Here is a 17,543-nt window from a genome sequence, read left to right as displayed (position 1 = left end):
ATGACTCCCTTTTGGCCACAACAGCACTGGTTCCCTTTACTTCTGCATCTAGCCAGGGGCGATCACCACAGTAACCTCACAGGGGGAATCTCCTCAAACAAGACGAGGGGACTCCATTCATCCTCGCCTCATCTATGCTTCAAGTGACACTGCGGGTGATAGGGTTTTGATTCCGCAGACACCTTTTTTCTGAGGATGTGCTGCAGGAGGCCAGGAAACTTACTACTAGGAAATCCTACTTATCTAAATGAAAGAGGTTTTCTATTTGTCTTTCTCGTGACCTGGACCCACTTTCTGTGGAGGTTCCTTTGGTTCTTATTTGTGTGAGTTGCTCAATGCTGGTTTGGCTTATTCTTCTACTAAGGCCCACTTATCAGCTCCTTCGGATAGTCTGCCTTTAACTCCCCCGTTAGCTTCTAGATTTGAGGCTAAGCAATTTCTTAAAGGTGTCCTTAATATTAGACCTCCCAGGAAGCCTGTTCCTCCCCTCTGGGATCTTAAATTTCTTCTGGAAAAATTGACTCAGGCTCCTTTTGAGCCTGCTGTTTCAGCTTCCTTGCAACATTGTTCTTGGAAGACGGTTCTTCTGTTAGCTCTTCCTTCTGCCAGACAGGTGTCGGAGTTGCAAGCCCTTATGGCTTGTCCACTTTTTTGATATTTCTTGCCACTTAGTCTATTAATTTGCCTACTTTTTTCTCCTCTCCACAATCTGACAGTGAGGGGTGCTGCATACCTTAGCTCTGCATAGACAGCTCAGATTTTATTCGGATAAAACTAAAGCTATCAAAGTCTGACCAGTTATTTGTTTCCTTTCATACCAGGTCTTTAGGTTTGGCTGTTTCCAAGCAAACTATTTCCACGTGGATTTCAAAGGCAATTTCCTTCTGTTACACTTTTCATGATGAGATCCTTCCTTCCTTCCTGTGTAAAGGCTAATTCCACTACAGCTGTGGCTTCTTCTGGTGCTTTTTTCAAAGGCTTAGACGCTAATTCTATTCTTGAGGCTGCTATCTGGACTTCTGTGTAAACCTTTCCAAACATTACCAGTTGGATGGTATCCCAGAGCCAGAACTGGTTTTGCTGCTGCCATTCTTCATGGCTTCTTGGAGGGCTCTGCTGCTTCCTCCTCCCAGGGTTCTTCTTGAGCTTTTACACTCTCCCATTAGTAAGGAATACTGCAGCGGTGAATATAAGGACATAGTCCAGTTGTGTAAAATCTTACTACAACGGTAGATGTCCTTGCCTTCACCTCTGCAGTACTCACTCCCTCCATCTCCCTGGTCTTTTTCCCTTCCTGGCTGTGCAGACTCTCCTTGGTTTTCCTTGGACTGCTGTTCCTACTGGGGCAATCTGTTCTGAGGATGTTAAGCTTGAACCTCACCTTTGTGCCCTACCTTACACAAGGAGTGTGCAGGACATTCAGCGTACCTTAAAGGAATGCTAGACTTTTGTAAATTGGCCGGACAGAGGGCTTCACGGCAGGGAATCCCCAGTAGTAAGGAATACTGCAGAGGTGAAGGCAAGGCCATCTACAGTTATGGTAAGATTTTACACAACAGTACTTTCTCCTGGAGGGGTTAACACAGACAAACTGGTGTCACAGCCATGGACTAAAACTAAATGCCACAAAATGCATAATAGTATCCTTTGGGAAGTCATCCATCCCTGTTAACTATCATATTGACAATACACCCCTTAGAGTTGACCTAGTAGTCAGGATCTTACAAACACACAGTGATTTAGCCTTTGATCATCACGTCTACAGTGGTGAAGAAATCATTCTAGGTTGCAAAACTTTAAGGTATGGCATCCAAGTCCAAGGAAGTCACTGTTCCACTGTATTCAGCATTCATCAGACCTATCATTGAGTACAATGCCCCCTTTTGTATGCATCTAACCAGGCATATCCAACAACTGGAAAGCCCACAAAGGTTCCTCACCAAGAGAGTGCAGGAAGCAAATAATATCTCCTATGCAGACCTCAAGGCCCTATCACTGTACTCCATTCTCCTACAGGCTTTTGAGGGGAGCTCTATGCCTGGCATACAGGGCATTGTCAGACCCCACTCTGATGGACCTCCTGCAACTCCACAAAACAAAGAGTACTAGAATTACCCGTTCTAAAGACTTAAACCTTGCCTGTGATCTAAACAGGACCTTGGAGAGAGAGAGACATGTATCCCAGAAATTACCCCATCTATGGAACAGGCTCTCCCAGCTATGTGAAGCAGAGTTTCTCCCTAACCCAATTCAAGTGCAACTTTAACAATTGGTGGGAAACCAGAAATTCATCCCTGGTTTGGCACCTATGTCTCTAATGCAAACAGGTAACCTGTAAACGGTTCATCTCCCAGGCCCATGCTTACATTTATCGAGGGTATCAGAACTTGTCAGATATATGGGATGCATGGCTAGGATTAAAAAAGGCCCTTGTGGTCGTTAGCCTAGTAAACACCCATGAACCTATAAAATGTTCTGTTAAGGTAAGAAGGTTGTCTTCCAGAAGGAAGTTCATCCATTTTATTATGTCCCATCTAACACCCAAAAAAAAAAAAACGATTAGTTGAGAGGAAGGACTTTTAAAGATTCAATTTGAAGCTCAAGTGGGAAAGGAGGGATTTTACCTTGTCTAAGGACTCCCAGCATTGGACATAGAATCTGCATAATCAGCAAACTGTCCAAAGGAAAAATGTGGATGCCTAGGGTTCTGTAATAAGCAACCACTGGAGCCAGACACTGTTAACACTTGAGGTACAGAAGATAGCTAAAGGGCAATGCAAAAAAAATAATAATGTAAGCCAGACACAGAAAAATCTAAAAAATGTCCTGGAATGGGGGGGGGGGGGGTCAATAGGAATATGATGAGCATCCCAGAGATATAGTCACCATTAAACAGTGCCTGGAAACAATGCTAGGTCCAACTGCTAGGTGAGCATACTGAATTTCTTAACTTTTACAAAGAGGTTTAGAAATTACTAACCTAGAACAGGTTTCCCGGAGTGCTCCTTTTTTGTTATCAAAAGATTCTGGAGTAAAATCCTTTAGCTTTGTACAGCAGGCACTAGCTCTATGGTCTCTGCTTCTACTATGTGATGGAGCACTAGAGGAAGCCAATCTGACTTATCTGGGAGAAGTGGGGGGATTCCCCTGAAAAGGGGAAGATTTTCTATCCATTGCCAAGTGTATCCTCTTCAAGTTACTCTCGGAATGCTTTAGTCTGATACTATTTATAGCCAGGCTGCAAAATTGAGGGACAGCCTGGGGAAAGGAAGGAGAAGGAAAAGCAGGAAGGGAGTAAGTGTAACTTACATAATCATTCCTGGTTTATGTCACATCGAACAGCCACATTGTCTACATCTCATCGACATGGGGATCAGAAGTTTTGCCCCTTTCTTCACTGTAGTGCAATCTCACAGTTGGTTTATATAATTAGTGAAGGGTGTGAGGATTCAACAGATTGCACAGTTGATAAGATGACATTTGACAATATTGCTGTTAGATGATATGACAGAACCAAATCATTCCTTTGCAGAGGGTTGATCTTTTTTTTGGAAAGGAACCCCCCTCTTACCTTTTTGAAGAGCTATCCTCCTGCTAGATCCTTTTGGACCTCTGGCTTTTGTTTGGCTGGGATTAATTATTCTGCTGCAGAAAGAAAGTCTTGTGTGGGGAGAACCTGGGTACATGAACCATCCTAGACACCTCATGCATTAAATTTGCCTCCATCATGCCACTGTTTAGGCCATTTGTTAACACAGATCCTTAAATACCATTTCTGAACTTAAAGGTGCATTCAAAATTTCATAAGAAAAAAATCGGAGAAGTTCTGATTATATAACCAAGCATACAGTCTTAATACAACAGAAGCAGCAACATTTCTTGACACTCTTGAAACCAAAGACAAATTAGAAATGATTCCATTCATACAAGACTTCTGCTCTGCAGGTAACTATGCACAAAATCATCCAAACTGAGCACAAAGCCTTGACAATTTAACACTACATTACTAGAAAGAGAAATCACTTTGCCTTGGAGATGCATCATTTTTCCCCTCTATCAAGTGGCGTTAGATTTGGTGAAGCCAGGGATTTTATTTGAGCAGGCAGCTGGGGAAACCTCAGTTCGGTCAGCAGTCAGCTGAGAAATAGACCTGTTATAGCCGAGTAGACCCTGTACTTTCTCTAAGCCATTTTAGGGACTGCTGGAATAGATGTTTGTAAACCTGCAAGCAGGACACAAGTATCATCAAAGGCCAGAATGAGAAGGGGAAAATACCCACAGAATTGGGCATCTTGTCCTTTATAAGGCCATGTATTCTTACCTAGCTATGCAACAGTTCCAGACTGCTTGCAAGTAAAATTACCACTAAATCTAGCAAACACAGGAAAAAAACACCTGTTGGGATTAAAAGCTCAGGTTCAATTTCCAAAGAGTCAGTGACTGGACTTTGTCAACTAGGAAATCACCATTGTCAGCAGATTCCTCCTCATTCTCTGAAAAACAGAAATGTTTCTAGACAAATTAGTGCTAGAGCCATGGATGCTATATTCAGAAGACTACTGGGCAATAAAATCGCATCATCTTTACAAACAACTATAACTGAATTATCAACTGTATAATGAAGCTTCTGTTTTTAAGAACTTCACTACTAGATAGAATATCTGGGCACAAAGTATGTCTGGCAAGGGGTTTCTTACCTCTCTATTCCTGCACCTAAAGAGTTTTGGTTCTTCCACACCTGTGCCAGGCACTGGAATAGACCTGAGGATGTGTCTAACCCCATTCCACAATGGCCAACAAAGCTACACTAAAGGGAGATGGGGTAAAAGGTTAGTGGTGTAGGGGCTGAGCAGTGGCCCGGACAGACTAACCATAGACCGAGGCATATGTTTATTTATTTTTTTCTTTTTAGGTTCAACCTTATTTGATTTGGGGATGGTTACTAGAGTTAGGATCCATGAAGTCAGTTGAGAGACCACCACCCAGAATAATAAACCGACAGTAACGGATAATGTAGCACAATAAGCACTTAAGTTTCTAGTAACAATTATGTCCCAACACAACTAAACTCTCCCAAACTACTATTACCAAAAAAGTTTGAAATGTGTTCAGAATTCTTTTATAACGGACAGAAATTAAAGAATGTCCAGTAGAAAATGTGCAATCGTCAAAGCAATGTACCAAACTAGTGTTTCAAAGTTAGCTCCATATACGTTAACCACATTAAACTGCCTTAAAACAGGATAGCAATTTCAAAACTTTTATTGTCAGAGTAAAATCTCTACAATTTTAAACAATATTGATATAATAAGTAGTTATAGCATAACGATTCACATATGTTGAGTTACATACATAAAGTTAAAGTTGCATTAAGTAACAATTTTACATTGATATAGTTCAATAGATCAACAATAAACTTTTTGTTTGTATAAAATTATGCAAATGCATAGTAGACACATGGGAGAGAGAGGTGTAATGAGGTACTAAGTATGGTCCTTTTGAGGATACATAAAGGGAAGGAAGACTAGGTAGGGTCATGGCAAGGGCAGGTTCTGGAATTGAGAAAATAAGCTTTTCGTTCATTTTTAAAGAGTGAGGTGTGGGAGATGGAACGCAAGTCAAGGGGAAGTTTGTTTCAAGCATGGGGCAAGGGAGTGTTTGTAGAGTAGTTTGCCTACTGACCTTTTTGGGTGGTAGATATAAAGTAATTGTTGGTTAGAAGTACAGAGGGTCCGGGTTGTGATGTAGATGGAGATGAAGGAAGTTAGAGATGGACAGAAGGAGGGCTTATAAAGAAGAGTGTGTAGCATATGAAATTGATAAGATGGCAGAAACTGGGGAAGTTCAAGCCACTGAAGAGAATTTAAAGAAATGCAATGGTGTGAGTTGTATGGGGAGTTAGTAATGAATCTGGCTATTTTATGGCAAGTCTGTTGGAGTTTGTTTAGAGTGGAGGCCAGGATATTGGTAAGAACTGGGACGGCGTAGAAGTGGGAGGGGAGAAGTGCCTGGCCCAGGGTAAGTCTAGATTCAGGGGTTAGGATTTTTTTGTTCCGATATAGCAGACCTAGTTTCTGGTTTATTTTTTTTTTATACATTGGAGTATGTGTAGGTTGAACTTGAGTTCATTGATAATGACCCCTAGGAGTTTTGTGTGGGCGTCAGGTTGGATAGTTGTATTGTTAGAAGATGTGATAAAAAAGGAGGTTTTGTGATGAGAAAGAACAGGGAAGGAAAAGTATGAGTTTGGTCTTTTTGGGATTTAGGATCAATAGGTTGTGAGAGCCATTGTTCAGTGGATAGCAGGGCCTGTTGGGTCAGGGAGTGTAGTTCAGGAATGTTATTTGAGATGGATATAAGTGTGGAGTCATCGGCATACTGAATAAGGGATGATTCTTTGCATGAGGTGTAAAGATCATTGGTAAGATGTTAAACAAAAGGGGTCCCAAGATGGAGCCTTGGGGAACACCAGTGGAGATGGGAAGGAAAGGTGAGGAGGATGAGAGCCATTTGACAGATTGTTCCCTGCCAGATAGGTAACTATTAAACCAGGCAAGTGCGGAGGGGGATAGGTGGAGATTTGCACGTTTGGATAGTAGTAGAGGATGAGAGACAGTAATCGAAGGCTTTGGAGAGATCTAGGAAGAGACAGGAAAGGAGTTTATTGTTGTCTAGGGCCTCTGCAATGATATGAGTGAAGGAGAGGAGGGCAGTGGTGGTGCTGTGGTGGGGACGAAATCCATGTTGGGTAGGGGGTAAGTGGTGTGTGAGGAGGTGATTGAGAAGCGGTGAGTAAATACATTTTTTTAATATTTTGGAGAGGGGGGACAGAATGGCAATGGGTTGGTAGTTTGATGGGTCAGCGGAGTTTCCACCTTAATGAAGAGGGATAGTGAAGAAAGATTTCAAAGGATGGGGACAGTCGATTCCAGAATAGATCGATTAATTAGTATAGATATAGGATAGGCAATTGAGTCAGCAGCAATTTTGAGGAATGTAGGAGATAGATTGCCAGTGTAAGGAGAGCAAGGTTTTAGCTTGAGTAGTAGAGATTTGATGTAAGTAATGGGAACTGGCTCAAAAGAAAACAAAGTTGTGTTAGTGGGACTTGGAGAGGTGGGTGTCGAAGTAGAGTTTGGCTTAGAGGTTACCAGATTTTGGATGGAAGAGAAAGTGTTTATTCAGGAGTGTAGCTGTTTCCTGAGAGGAAGAGTTAGCGTATGGGGTGGGAATAGAGGGCTTTCCAGGATAGAGGATGTTGTTGAGAGTTGACCAAAATTTTTGAGGATTGGATTTGTTGTTAAGCTGAGCAGAGCTATAGTATAACTTTTTGTCATTAGTTGTATGTTTATTCAAATATACTCATACCTGGACGATTGTCTAATTCAGGCAGAAAGCCAGGACATACTTTTGAATCATCTGGCGTTTGTAAAAAAGGGTTCTAACTTGTCTGGGGTACACCATAAACAAAAAGAAATCACAACTGATACCCTGTCAACAAATTACACTCCTGGGAGCAAGCTTGAATACGACTTCCCAGATGGCTTACCTCACGCCAGAAAAGCAAATTAATTTGACAATCTACTTCAAACAAGTGGCCACAAAAACCCTGCTATCTGCAAGACAAATACTACAAGCCTTGGGATTCATGGCCTCCTGCATTCTTCTAATTCCATATGCAAAACTACATATGAGGAAACTACAGTGGTATCTAAAAAGCCTATGGAGTCAACATTCTCACAGCCTAGAAACAATGATTCCTATCATACATTGCCTACGCCTACAGTTCCTCTGGTGGGCAGAGGCCTGCTACCAAAACAAGGAATTACCTTGCACACCACCCCCTGCCGCCCAAACCCTAACAGATGCATCAGATTATGCATGGGGGGCTCACCTGGCAGGGAAGTGCATTCAAGTCAAATGCACCTGCATATCAATCAAAAAGAAATGTTAGCTGTACAGAATGCTCTGACAGCCTTCAAAGTCTATTCTTCCAGGACAACTAATGGTAAAGACGGACAACACCACGGTTATGTGGTACATAAACAAGCAAGGGGGTACACATTCCTACCTCCTCTGCAGACTAGCCATGGCATTGTGGAACACAGCCTTGACCTACCAAGTGCACCTACAAGCTCAATTCCTTCCAGGAAAATTAAATACACTGGCAGACTGACTAAGCAGAAGCCTCATGGACCCACACGAGTGGAAACTGGAACCAAGGATTTTCAACATGTTGACAAGCGAATGGGGGAGCCCAGATAGACGTGTTTGCCTCTCCCCAGAACTACCAATTGGACATATTTTGCACAAAGACTCCCCACAAACAAGCCTGGAAAGTGGATGCTGCTCTGTCCTTCAGCTGGAAAAACCTAATCAGTCTATGCCTTCCTCCCATTGCCTCTGATCTCCAAAGTACTACTAAAAGTCAAACAAGACAAACCAAGGATGATTTTGATTGCTCCAGACTGGCCGCACCAACACTGGTACCTCATCCTGTGCAGTGTGTCACGGTTATCTCCATGGCACCTGCCTCAGAATCCTTCCCTGCTGTCTCAGCAGGAGAACCAGATTCTGCACCCTCAGCTTCCAACACCGAACCTTGCAACCTGGCTAACTACTTAAACTCTCCCTTACCATCCCTCAGCAAACCTGTGATGGATGTCATCTTAGAGGCAAGGAGGCCTAGTACTAGAAAATCTTATGCTGAAAAATGGAAAAGATTCTGTGCCTGGAACCAATCTCAAGGGATGAGCACAACAGCGGCCAATTTACCTCAGATTTTACAATACTTAACTGAAATGCTTCACAAAGGCCTGTCTTTCCTCCATTAAAATGCACACCTCAGCCATTTCAGCTCATTAGAACACAGAACCTCCCCTCTTCTCTCATCCACTACTCAAGCAGTACCTCAGAGGGGCCAAAATTTTGAGACCACCCAGGAGTGCTCCAACCCCAGCCTGGGACCTTAACTTTGTATTGGAGAAACTCACTCTACCTCCTTTCAAGCCAGCAGCTACTGCAGACTTAAAATTTCTTTCTTGGAAAACAACTTTCCTTTTAGCAATCACTTCAGCTAGAAGGGTATCCGAAGTACAGGCTCTTATGGCAGTGGAGCCTTTCACCACCTTTCATGCGGACAGGGTGCCACTCAGAACCAATCCATCCTTCATGCCCAAGGTGGTATCCAGTGTGGGTCTTAATCAGTCCACTCATTTGCCAACCTTCTTTCCCAATCCGCAGAACAAAGGGGAATGGATTCTGCATTCCTTGGATGTGCACAGACAACTTAGATTCTACTTGGACAGGACTAAACCTCAAAGAAAATCTGAACTGCTGGTAGCATTTGCTGCAGGGGCAGAGGGGAAGGCTATTTCAAAACAAACCATTTCTAAATGGATAAGCCATTGCATTCATTTCTGCTATAAGCATCATGGAAAGCCTATCCCCCAGGGGATCAGACCTCACTCCACCAGGGCTGCATCTACAGCCACTCTCAGAGGTGTTCTTACCAGGGACATCCTAGAAGCTGCTACCTGGAGTTCTGCACATACTTTCACCAAGCATCATTTGCCAATTTTCTCTAAATCCAGTGCTGGCTTAGCCACTGCAGTTTTGCAAGGCCTTATAGCTGGTCCTAATGCTATCTAAATTCCTCCTCCCAACCATAGCTTTGGGAATCTACCCAAATGTAATGACTGCAACAGTGAAACATGAAGAACATAGTACAATTGTGTACACTTACCATAAATGCAGATGTTAGAGTGTATTCACTGTTGCAGTCCTGGTTACCCTCCCTCCTGCCCTCCAACTTCTTTTGGCTATACATCTACTTTCCTTTACTATGCTTAAAAGCCTTTTTGGTGTATTTGCTTTTTTTTGTTGGAGGCATACCTTTGTGTTTTTGTTTAATTGCTCCCCATTTGGGGGGCACTGGACATCTGGGGCAAGAAAAACTGATGTAATGGCATCGGCTGCATGTTTTATACCCCTGACGACCTGACGTCATGGAAGAAGGGACAGCAACCGACGCAGGACCCAAGACTTTGTTAATCAGACCGACTGAGGGCAACCTGCAAACAGATTACCCAAATGTAATGACTGCAACAGTGAATACACTAACATCTATATGTATGGCAAGTGTACACAACTGTACTTTGACTGCACAAGATAATCTCTAGCATTAAAGGCACAAATGCACACTACAGTTTTAAAGAGCAATACCAAAGGTTTCCTGAGAAATAGTAAAAAAACAAAAAAAAAAACAAGTGTTTGTTAGAGAAGCCAAATAAGCACTGCTACAAGCAGAAATACCCAAAATAAATACTGTACACAGAAATAAAATATTAAAATTTTAAAAATAGAAAAAACAATTCTGACAATTTGAGGAAAGGCAAAGGAATCCCCAAATAGGGGTTATCTGAGCAGTAAGCCAGAAAAACTTGCACTGGATCCTATGTATGGTCAGAAGACACTCTTTGGACAGCAGAAAAAGTCTAAACAAGTCACTTCCACCAACAGCTGAAAGCTTCCTTCGCATGACATGCTCAGCCAATCATCTATCTCAGGATGAGAGGAAGGGTGCCTTTGCATTTGAAAGCTGGACAGTACTGGGTTACCTTGCAAGATAACCGAAAATGTCATGTTGGCAGGGGGAATAATGAACACTGGTCCAAATCTTTAGAATTTGCCCAAAAACTAAACCTTTTCCTATTACTCTTAAGACTTTCTAGTGTAAAGCGTCTGAAAAGTGAGAATTTGAACAACTTTGGAGGATAGCCTGGAATTTCTAGACGTCATTTGATATATACAAACCAAGTGGTCAGACTGAGGGATTTGCTGTCCAGGAGAGGTTTGTCACAGGAGTGAGAAATCAAGTCTTTTAGGGTATCCAGAACTCAGGTTGAGTACACCAAGTCAGAGGAAGGGAAATCGAACCTTTCAGGGCCAAAAGGTGGCAAGGAGAATCACTTTTGCCTTGCACCAAGCTGTCTTCTGTAGAAACTTGACTGAGTGGAGTTCGAAAGGCAAGCATAAAGGAGTCCCAGGAACCACATATGGATTACTGCACCCCTTGGGAAATGTCCTTCCAGAGGGATCTGGGCAAAAGGATGCTGCATTTTGTTTGTTGTTCAGGGTTGCAAACAGGTTACAGCAAGGCTAGCCCCAGTGGATGAAAATCTTGGTTGCCACTGACTGAGACACCACTTGTTGCACCAGAATAGACCTGCTCAATTTGTCCACCAATATTTTGGATTTACCTGGTATGCGCACTGCAAGAAAAAAAAGTGTTGTGAAGACAACTCACACCTGCATCAGCATGGCCTCTCAGCATAAGGGGAGCACACTGATTACTGTTTGCTGATGTACCAGACCACAGATAGGCTGTCCATCTGTGCAGCTATCACAGACGTGGGGGAGGCAATCCTCTAAAGACTGCCAATACCAGGAGGATTGCCTCAACATCTCCAGAACATTGATGTGAAGGTACCGCAGACCACCCTCCCAGAGGGAAGGGGTCTTTGGTGGAGGAACTACAAAAGGACACCCCAGAACAAACAGGGAGGTCATCCACCATATAATGTGTTGTCTGCAAATCTTGGTGAGCTTGATGGGATGCTGCATCAGCTAAGACTTCATGGACTGCTCACCAAAAAGGGTCCACTGAAGTACTCAATCTGGTGGGCGGCACAAAAACTATAGCAACTGCCATGGACTCTACAAGTCTAAGAATCAGGTAGTCTGGTGGGTTTTGATGATGGAAGACTTGAAAGGCCTGAAGATGCAGAGACAACAGTCTGGATGCAGGAAGCCTGGCTATTTGTGTTCTGGTGTCTGACTTGAACTGGCTCCAGTTTAAATTTGTTTTTTTAATTTACACTAATCCCCATGGATTAATGTATCCCTTGTCAGGGCCATGATAAGCCCTACAACCCGAGTGAGGCTACCACTGCCATGCACTGGAACACCTGAGGGGAGTGTGAGGAAACTAAATGGCAGTGCTCTGAACTGTAGTGACCAGATCCCAGCCAGAAGCACAGGAACCTCCTTGACTGAACGCTAATCCTAATGTGATAGCAAGTGTCCTGTAGGTCCACCAAACATTGTTTCCCTCCCTCAGAAAAGGCAATATGGACTGCACTGTGACCATCTGGAATGATGTCCGTTTGACAATAAGATTCACCTTGATTAGGTCTAAAGATAGACCTGAGGTCCCACATTTTTGGGTACTAAAAAGAAAGATGGGGGTGGTACGATAGTCAAGGTGCTTGCCTCACAGACATGAGGAACAGGGTTCAATTCTCACCTTTGAAAGGGAAACTAGCTGGGCTTAAAATAGCTTACAAGGGCAGTTAGCCTAGTACTTGGCTGTGAACAGACTCTGGATCCTTAGTGATTTGGTTGGACCTCCTGGATCACTTTTTCCTAGCAGCTTTGTTATTTCCTGCACTCCCAAGAAAAGGTGGCGATGGCCTTCCAGGCTTGGAGTGAAGAGTTGAGTTGGTAGTGGTGCATTACAGGAGAGGGGAGTAATTCGAGCCTTGAAGCTGAAGACTATGTTGCTGACCTCTGATCCGATAACCCATGAGCTGAAGCAGATGGAAAACATCCGATCAATATACTGCACCAGAGAACAGCCAGAGAGAAAAAATGCAGAAACTGTGCTAATAAACCAGAAGAATGGTGGAAGAACTTTAGTTAAGCAAGGTGGCTTAAGCTAGCAAACAGAAGCTGATCAAATGGACTATGAATTTTGTCAAACTAATCATTCCTTTTGCGGGTGGGAAAGGAGCACTTACCCATGGCCTGGTATCGTGGGCTGATTGTTGTTGGATGGTGCAAGACGAGAATTTCTGCTTCAAATTCCCAGGATGCCTGTGGGTTTAATCGGGGAGATACCATAACCATGCCTTTACGGATGGAGGAACGTTTTACCTAAGATAGAAAGTAAAATACCATAAAAACATGTAAATGTACTAGTAGCAATGCATCTCCCTGGTCTGTCCAGTTTTAAGAATCTCAGCAAAAACATGCAGAACGCTGGAGTGATACAAAACCATTCACCATATCTGTAAAACCAAAGAAATGAAGACCCAAAATTTCTATTCCCCATCTTCTGGACAACATGAAGGTTTTTCCCCTTCCACAAAGTGGAAAACTTGCCTGCTTGTCTCATGCCTCTTAAAATCTGTTAAATGTTTTGTTTTTGCCAGTTCTGTTAATGCAGAGGGATAACGCTCTAAGACCAAAATAGCTAGAGTACAAATAATGGTTTAGGTGCCTGCTACATCTGGTGTGTGTGTATTAGGAAATAACGCGACTTGCCATCTCAAATCTCCTTAGGGAGAGAATGTGGGTGCACATGCTTGGAGACATGTTCCTATGGCTGAATTCCTGATGGAGACCAGACTCCCATGGGAAAACTAGCTCTCAGGGGCTTTCTTAAGGGGTAGAAGTCTCTTGCAAAAGCAAGTTGCTGATGCCCAATGCATGCGAAACACTGGGCATGTTACCTATCATGTGCTATGGGGACAGAGCAGTAAACAGAAAAAAGAATCATCCTGATGGAAGACTATAAGATGAGACTTCCCAGTCACCTCTTGGCCTGGTGACAGCGAATGAATACAATAGAGAGTGTCCAAAGGTCCACAGGTTGCTAGAGCTAAAAATGCTGACAGATTTTTTTTTTTTGCCTTTTAACAGTGGTCTCTTCAGCAGGCCAGTGCCAACCACCCCTTTTTGGGCTTAACAAATTTAACAGTACTCTGTCCCAGAGAATACTCTTCGGCCAGACCTGTAACAGCACCACAACTGCTGGATACCTGCTTATATAGCTGACATGACTGCACCCAAAGTGAAGGACCAGTTAAAATTTTCCAAACTTTTTTCTGAGTAAGAGAAGTTGCACTCAAGCAGCAACTTCAATATTACATAAAATACAATTTTTCGTTTACTGGTTTGCCTCCCCCCTCAACCAAACGCATACAAGTTAACCTAGGAGCAGTCCCTGCACACGTTGCTAGAAAATTACAGCTGGCGCCAGGCAATATTTGCACATTTTTAAACTGCTACAACCTACTCCAATTCCCCAGTAAACTCTCAGCTATTAATAGGTTTACGTTTGGCTAACATGCCTTCCTGCAATACAACGAATAATTAGTTTTGAAGTGAGGGGGTCAGACTGCAGGAAATAGCCTGATCAAAGGTTGCTCTTGGTTGGTCATTGGGTCTGTTTAGGGATTACTTATTTCTACATACTGGCTCAGTTTGCTTGTAACCCATGAAGACATTCAACTATCCCAGAATTTCAAGGACATCCCTTATGCTGCCTCAAAATGTTGATCTGTCCTTCACAAAAAATTATTTTTTTGTAACACTGTGGTGGTTTACAGTCAAACAGCAGCAATCACTAAAGTTACAAAAATACATTTTAAAATCAACTTATTATATATCCTACACTTATAAAATCAATAGTACTGATATTACGTTGGCTCTGTCATTGATTCTGTATAAAAGATGAGCCACAATGTATACATATCAAGCAAAGTGAACTGCTCCAAGAACCCTTTTCAACTAGTACATGTAAAAAGAATCAAGCAATACATTCATACATGGAAAAAAATAAGACAGCAATACATTAGCCACAAAAAACAAAACATACAAATAGAGCCATTTTCCTAATACAGTCTACATGTACGCATGTGTATATACACACATGTACAGACAGTGGAATGAAAGTGCAACAAATCACAGAACTGCATATAGGTTTAGTGATGCAAAATTTACACTTTTGTCTACGGACAGGTATTTATGTAAACTTAATACATTAAAGCAGTAGTCTAGCTAAATATCCTTTAGCAGCAAGGTTTCTATGCAAAGTTGACTGCCCCTACACTACAGGGTCATCCCGACTTCTCATCTTCATTCTCCAAGTCCTAGGTAGTTATTCTCAGTGCTGTGTTTAACAAAGGAGCACTGGGAGTAAACAATCACCATAAACTACTCTAATGTGGCTCTACCAACATTTCTTGGAAAAGTGCAACTTTCTTGTCCTTGCCACCATTTGCTTTGAGATTCCTTTTGTTCTGAAAACCTCTGTTCAATTTAAAAAGAAGCTCTTCATACTTTCCACAGCATTTTTAAATTTAAGGAAGTAAAGCCACAAAGTTGAATATCTGCTTCATGGTTTTAACAGCCATATTGGCTTGTAACGCAGAGTCCAAATCATCCTTATCCTGTTAGAAGATGCATTCCTGCTGGTTTGGGTAAATATTTACAACACTGGTATACAAACACATAACCTATTGTTTCTTGCAGCTTGACTGCTTGCTCTCTTTTTCTGTGGTCATCCCTAGTGGGCAAGTCCAGACAAACAGGGCAATACTCCTGTGCTGTTTGACTGTCCCTCTTGCTCTCCTCTCACCTACATTACCAGTCACTTAAGTGGCATTTTCCGTATACCAATTCCTCCAAGTTGCTTGTTCTCCAATCTAATCACTCCTCACCAACAGCAAAGACATTTTAGCAGCATCCAGAGAAGTTTATACAGCATCAAAGTACTGACAGAGGCAAAACTTCACCACACTTATCGCTATGATCCCTACATACATTTATCAACCATGCCAAAAAAATTACAACTCATGTATTCACAGAAATAACAAAACTTCAACATTACTCAAAATAAACTTCCTTCCAGTAAAAAGGACCATAAGAACACACTTTTTGAAAAAGTAAAACTTTGATAACAAAATCAATACAGGCCAACAATGGTTAACATACTGCTGAAACTAATCCTGAATCATGTCTCCAAAATACACAAGCCAGGAACCATTTCTTCAAAAAAAAAACTTGACTGCAAAGATTTACTGCACAAAAACATTGGGAGAGGCTACAATAAAAACGGATCTGTGCAGCTGCTGTGAACATAACAAACCAGACATGCTTTGCATCACTGAAATGTAGCTTGAACTAAAAAATTAGTAGTTATTGGCACCACAGCACATCAGAATATAAAATTGTCTAGTGAGTTAGTGGCCTACCAATTCTCTATGCCATTTACAAATTACTGTAAACCGTATTCCCACCACACTACTGGGAAACGCTGAATTACTAACCAATCAAGTCTCTAAACAAGTACAAGAAGATTCATGAGGCTATAGTCCAAAAAAGATATACCCTCATGAATTACAAGTAGTAATGAAGAGAAAATCCTGCCTGGTGACAGACTCCAAACCGCTACGTAGCACCCTTCCAACTATTTCAGTCACCGCCTCCTATACAACTGTCTGACCTAGCAATTAATACACCTAACCACCAGAACTGACCAAAACACTGTCTGCCAAAATATTCTTGGCTGGACCCTGACAGACGAGCAGAGCAATAAAAAAATGGATTATTCTCTGAAATCCTTATACATCCTACCTTTACTGTACAAAAGTAAACGATTCACTCAGCGCTTACTTGGGGGCAATCAAAAACATTTTCCAGGCACAAATTTTCAATAAATTAACTAAACAGCTACAACTGACTCCAAAACCAAGAGCTGTGAAACTGCTTCACTGACTTCAGTACTGTTGGACCTAGGGAAAATGATGGCATTGAAGATGATATCCTTGGTTTTCCACAGCTTTTTAGGGAGGTGGAGCTTTAGATGAAAGTTCCCAGAGATCTTGGCTGATGCTATGGAGGAATGGTACTTGACATGGCCCCCTCTTAGTTGTGAACTTCTGGGGAAATTCAGGTCTCCAGATTGTCTCTGGGGTGAATACACCATGAGGGAAAACATGCATGTTGTGCCCTAAGCCAAAGCAGAAAAAGCAACAGTAATGGAAATCTTGAAGTATTTGCTGCCAACGTATTTCAAGCCTATAGTGCCTTTTCTATAAACTTAACACTCATAGCTCCTTTTGCAGTCCAGATTTTTTTTTTTGGATGACTTCTTTAACCAAGTGGCGTACCAGCTAATAATGGGCAGTATTAGAAAAGGCAAGGAGTTATTAGCAAAATGACACTAAGACTGTTAATCTAGTATGTCCTGCTGTGGAGAAATGAAATCACCAATAGACATTCATATATTGATATTTATGATCATAAACTCTCACATGGTACTAAAGGGTATGGTGTGAAACGCCATGGTGGGAAACCAGGAAGGTTTGACAGTCAATTTATATCACACTATATGGGAAATACTGCTAATTAGTTAGCAATTATGAAATTCACTAATATTTCCATATGTACTTAATACATCAGAAGTTATTTACATTTTTTTGCACAGATGAGGTTAAAGAAAACTGTCTGGTATTTGCACCGCAAGTTGCACATACTGAGAAGAGTGCGGTGTTATTTATATTGTAATACAGTTAAGCACATGATTTCATAATTCTGAAAATCTCATGTACTCGAGTCATTTCCTGTTGCTAAATGAAAGTGCCAGTTTGAAAAATGTCTAGGTTTTATAGTTTCCAAAATGACAATGTGAAAGTTTAACAAATATAACTCTGGGTTAGTGCACATTACAATATACTGTAGGACTTATGGAAAGC

At 41.9% G+C, this 17,543-nt stretch overlaps 1 protein-coding gene across 1 annotated transcript in view; it reads right to left on the bottom strand.

Annotated features, from left to right (window-relative positions):
* The window catches only part of GTPBP1 (GTP binding protein 1), a 1,054,512-nt gene that overhangs the window by 272,267 nt on the left and 764,702 nt on the right, over positions 1–17,543 (bottom strand). Inside the window, exon 9 of the mRNA XM_044074296.1 lies at positions 12,801–12,936. Coding sequence (XP_043930231.1) covers positions 12,801–12,936 — 136 coding nt within the window. The remainder of the gene's footprint in view (positions 1–12,800; positions 12,937–17,543) is intronic.

Source organism: Protopterus annectens, chromosome 1.part0, assembly GCF_019279795.1.
Source record: "Protopterus annectens isolate FY-2018-M chromosome 1.part0, PAN1.0, whole genome shotgun sequence".
Classification (NCBI taxonomy): Eukaryota; Metazoa; Chordata; order Ceratodontiformes; family Protopteridae; genus Protopterus; species Protopterus annectens.
This window is presented reverse-complemented; position numbering and strand designations above follow the sequence as displayed.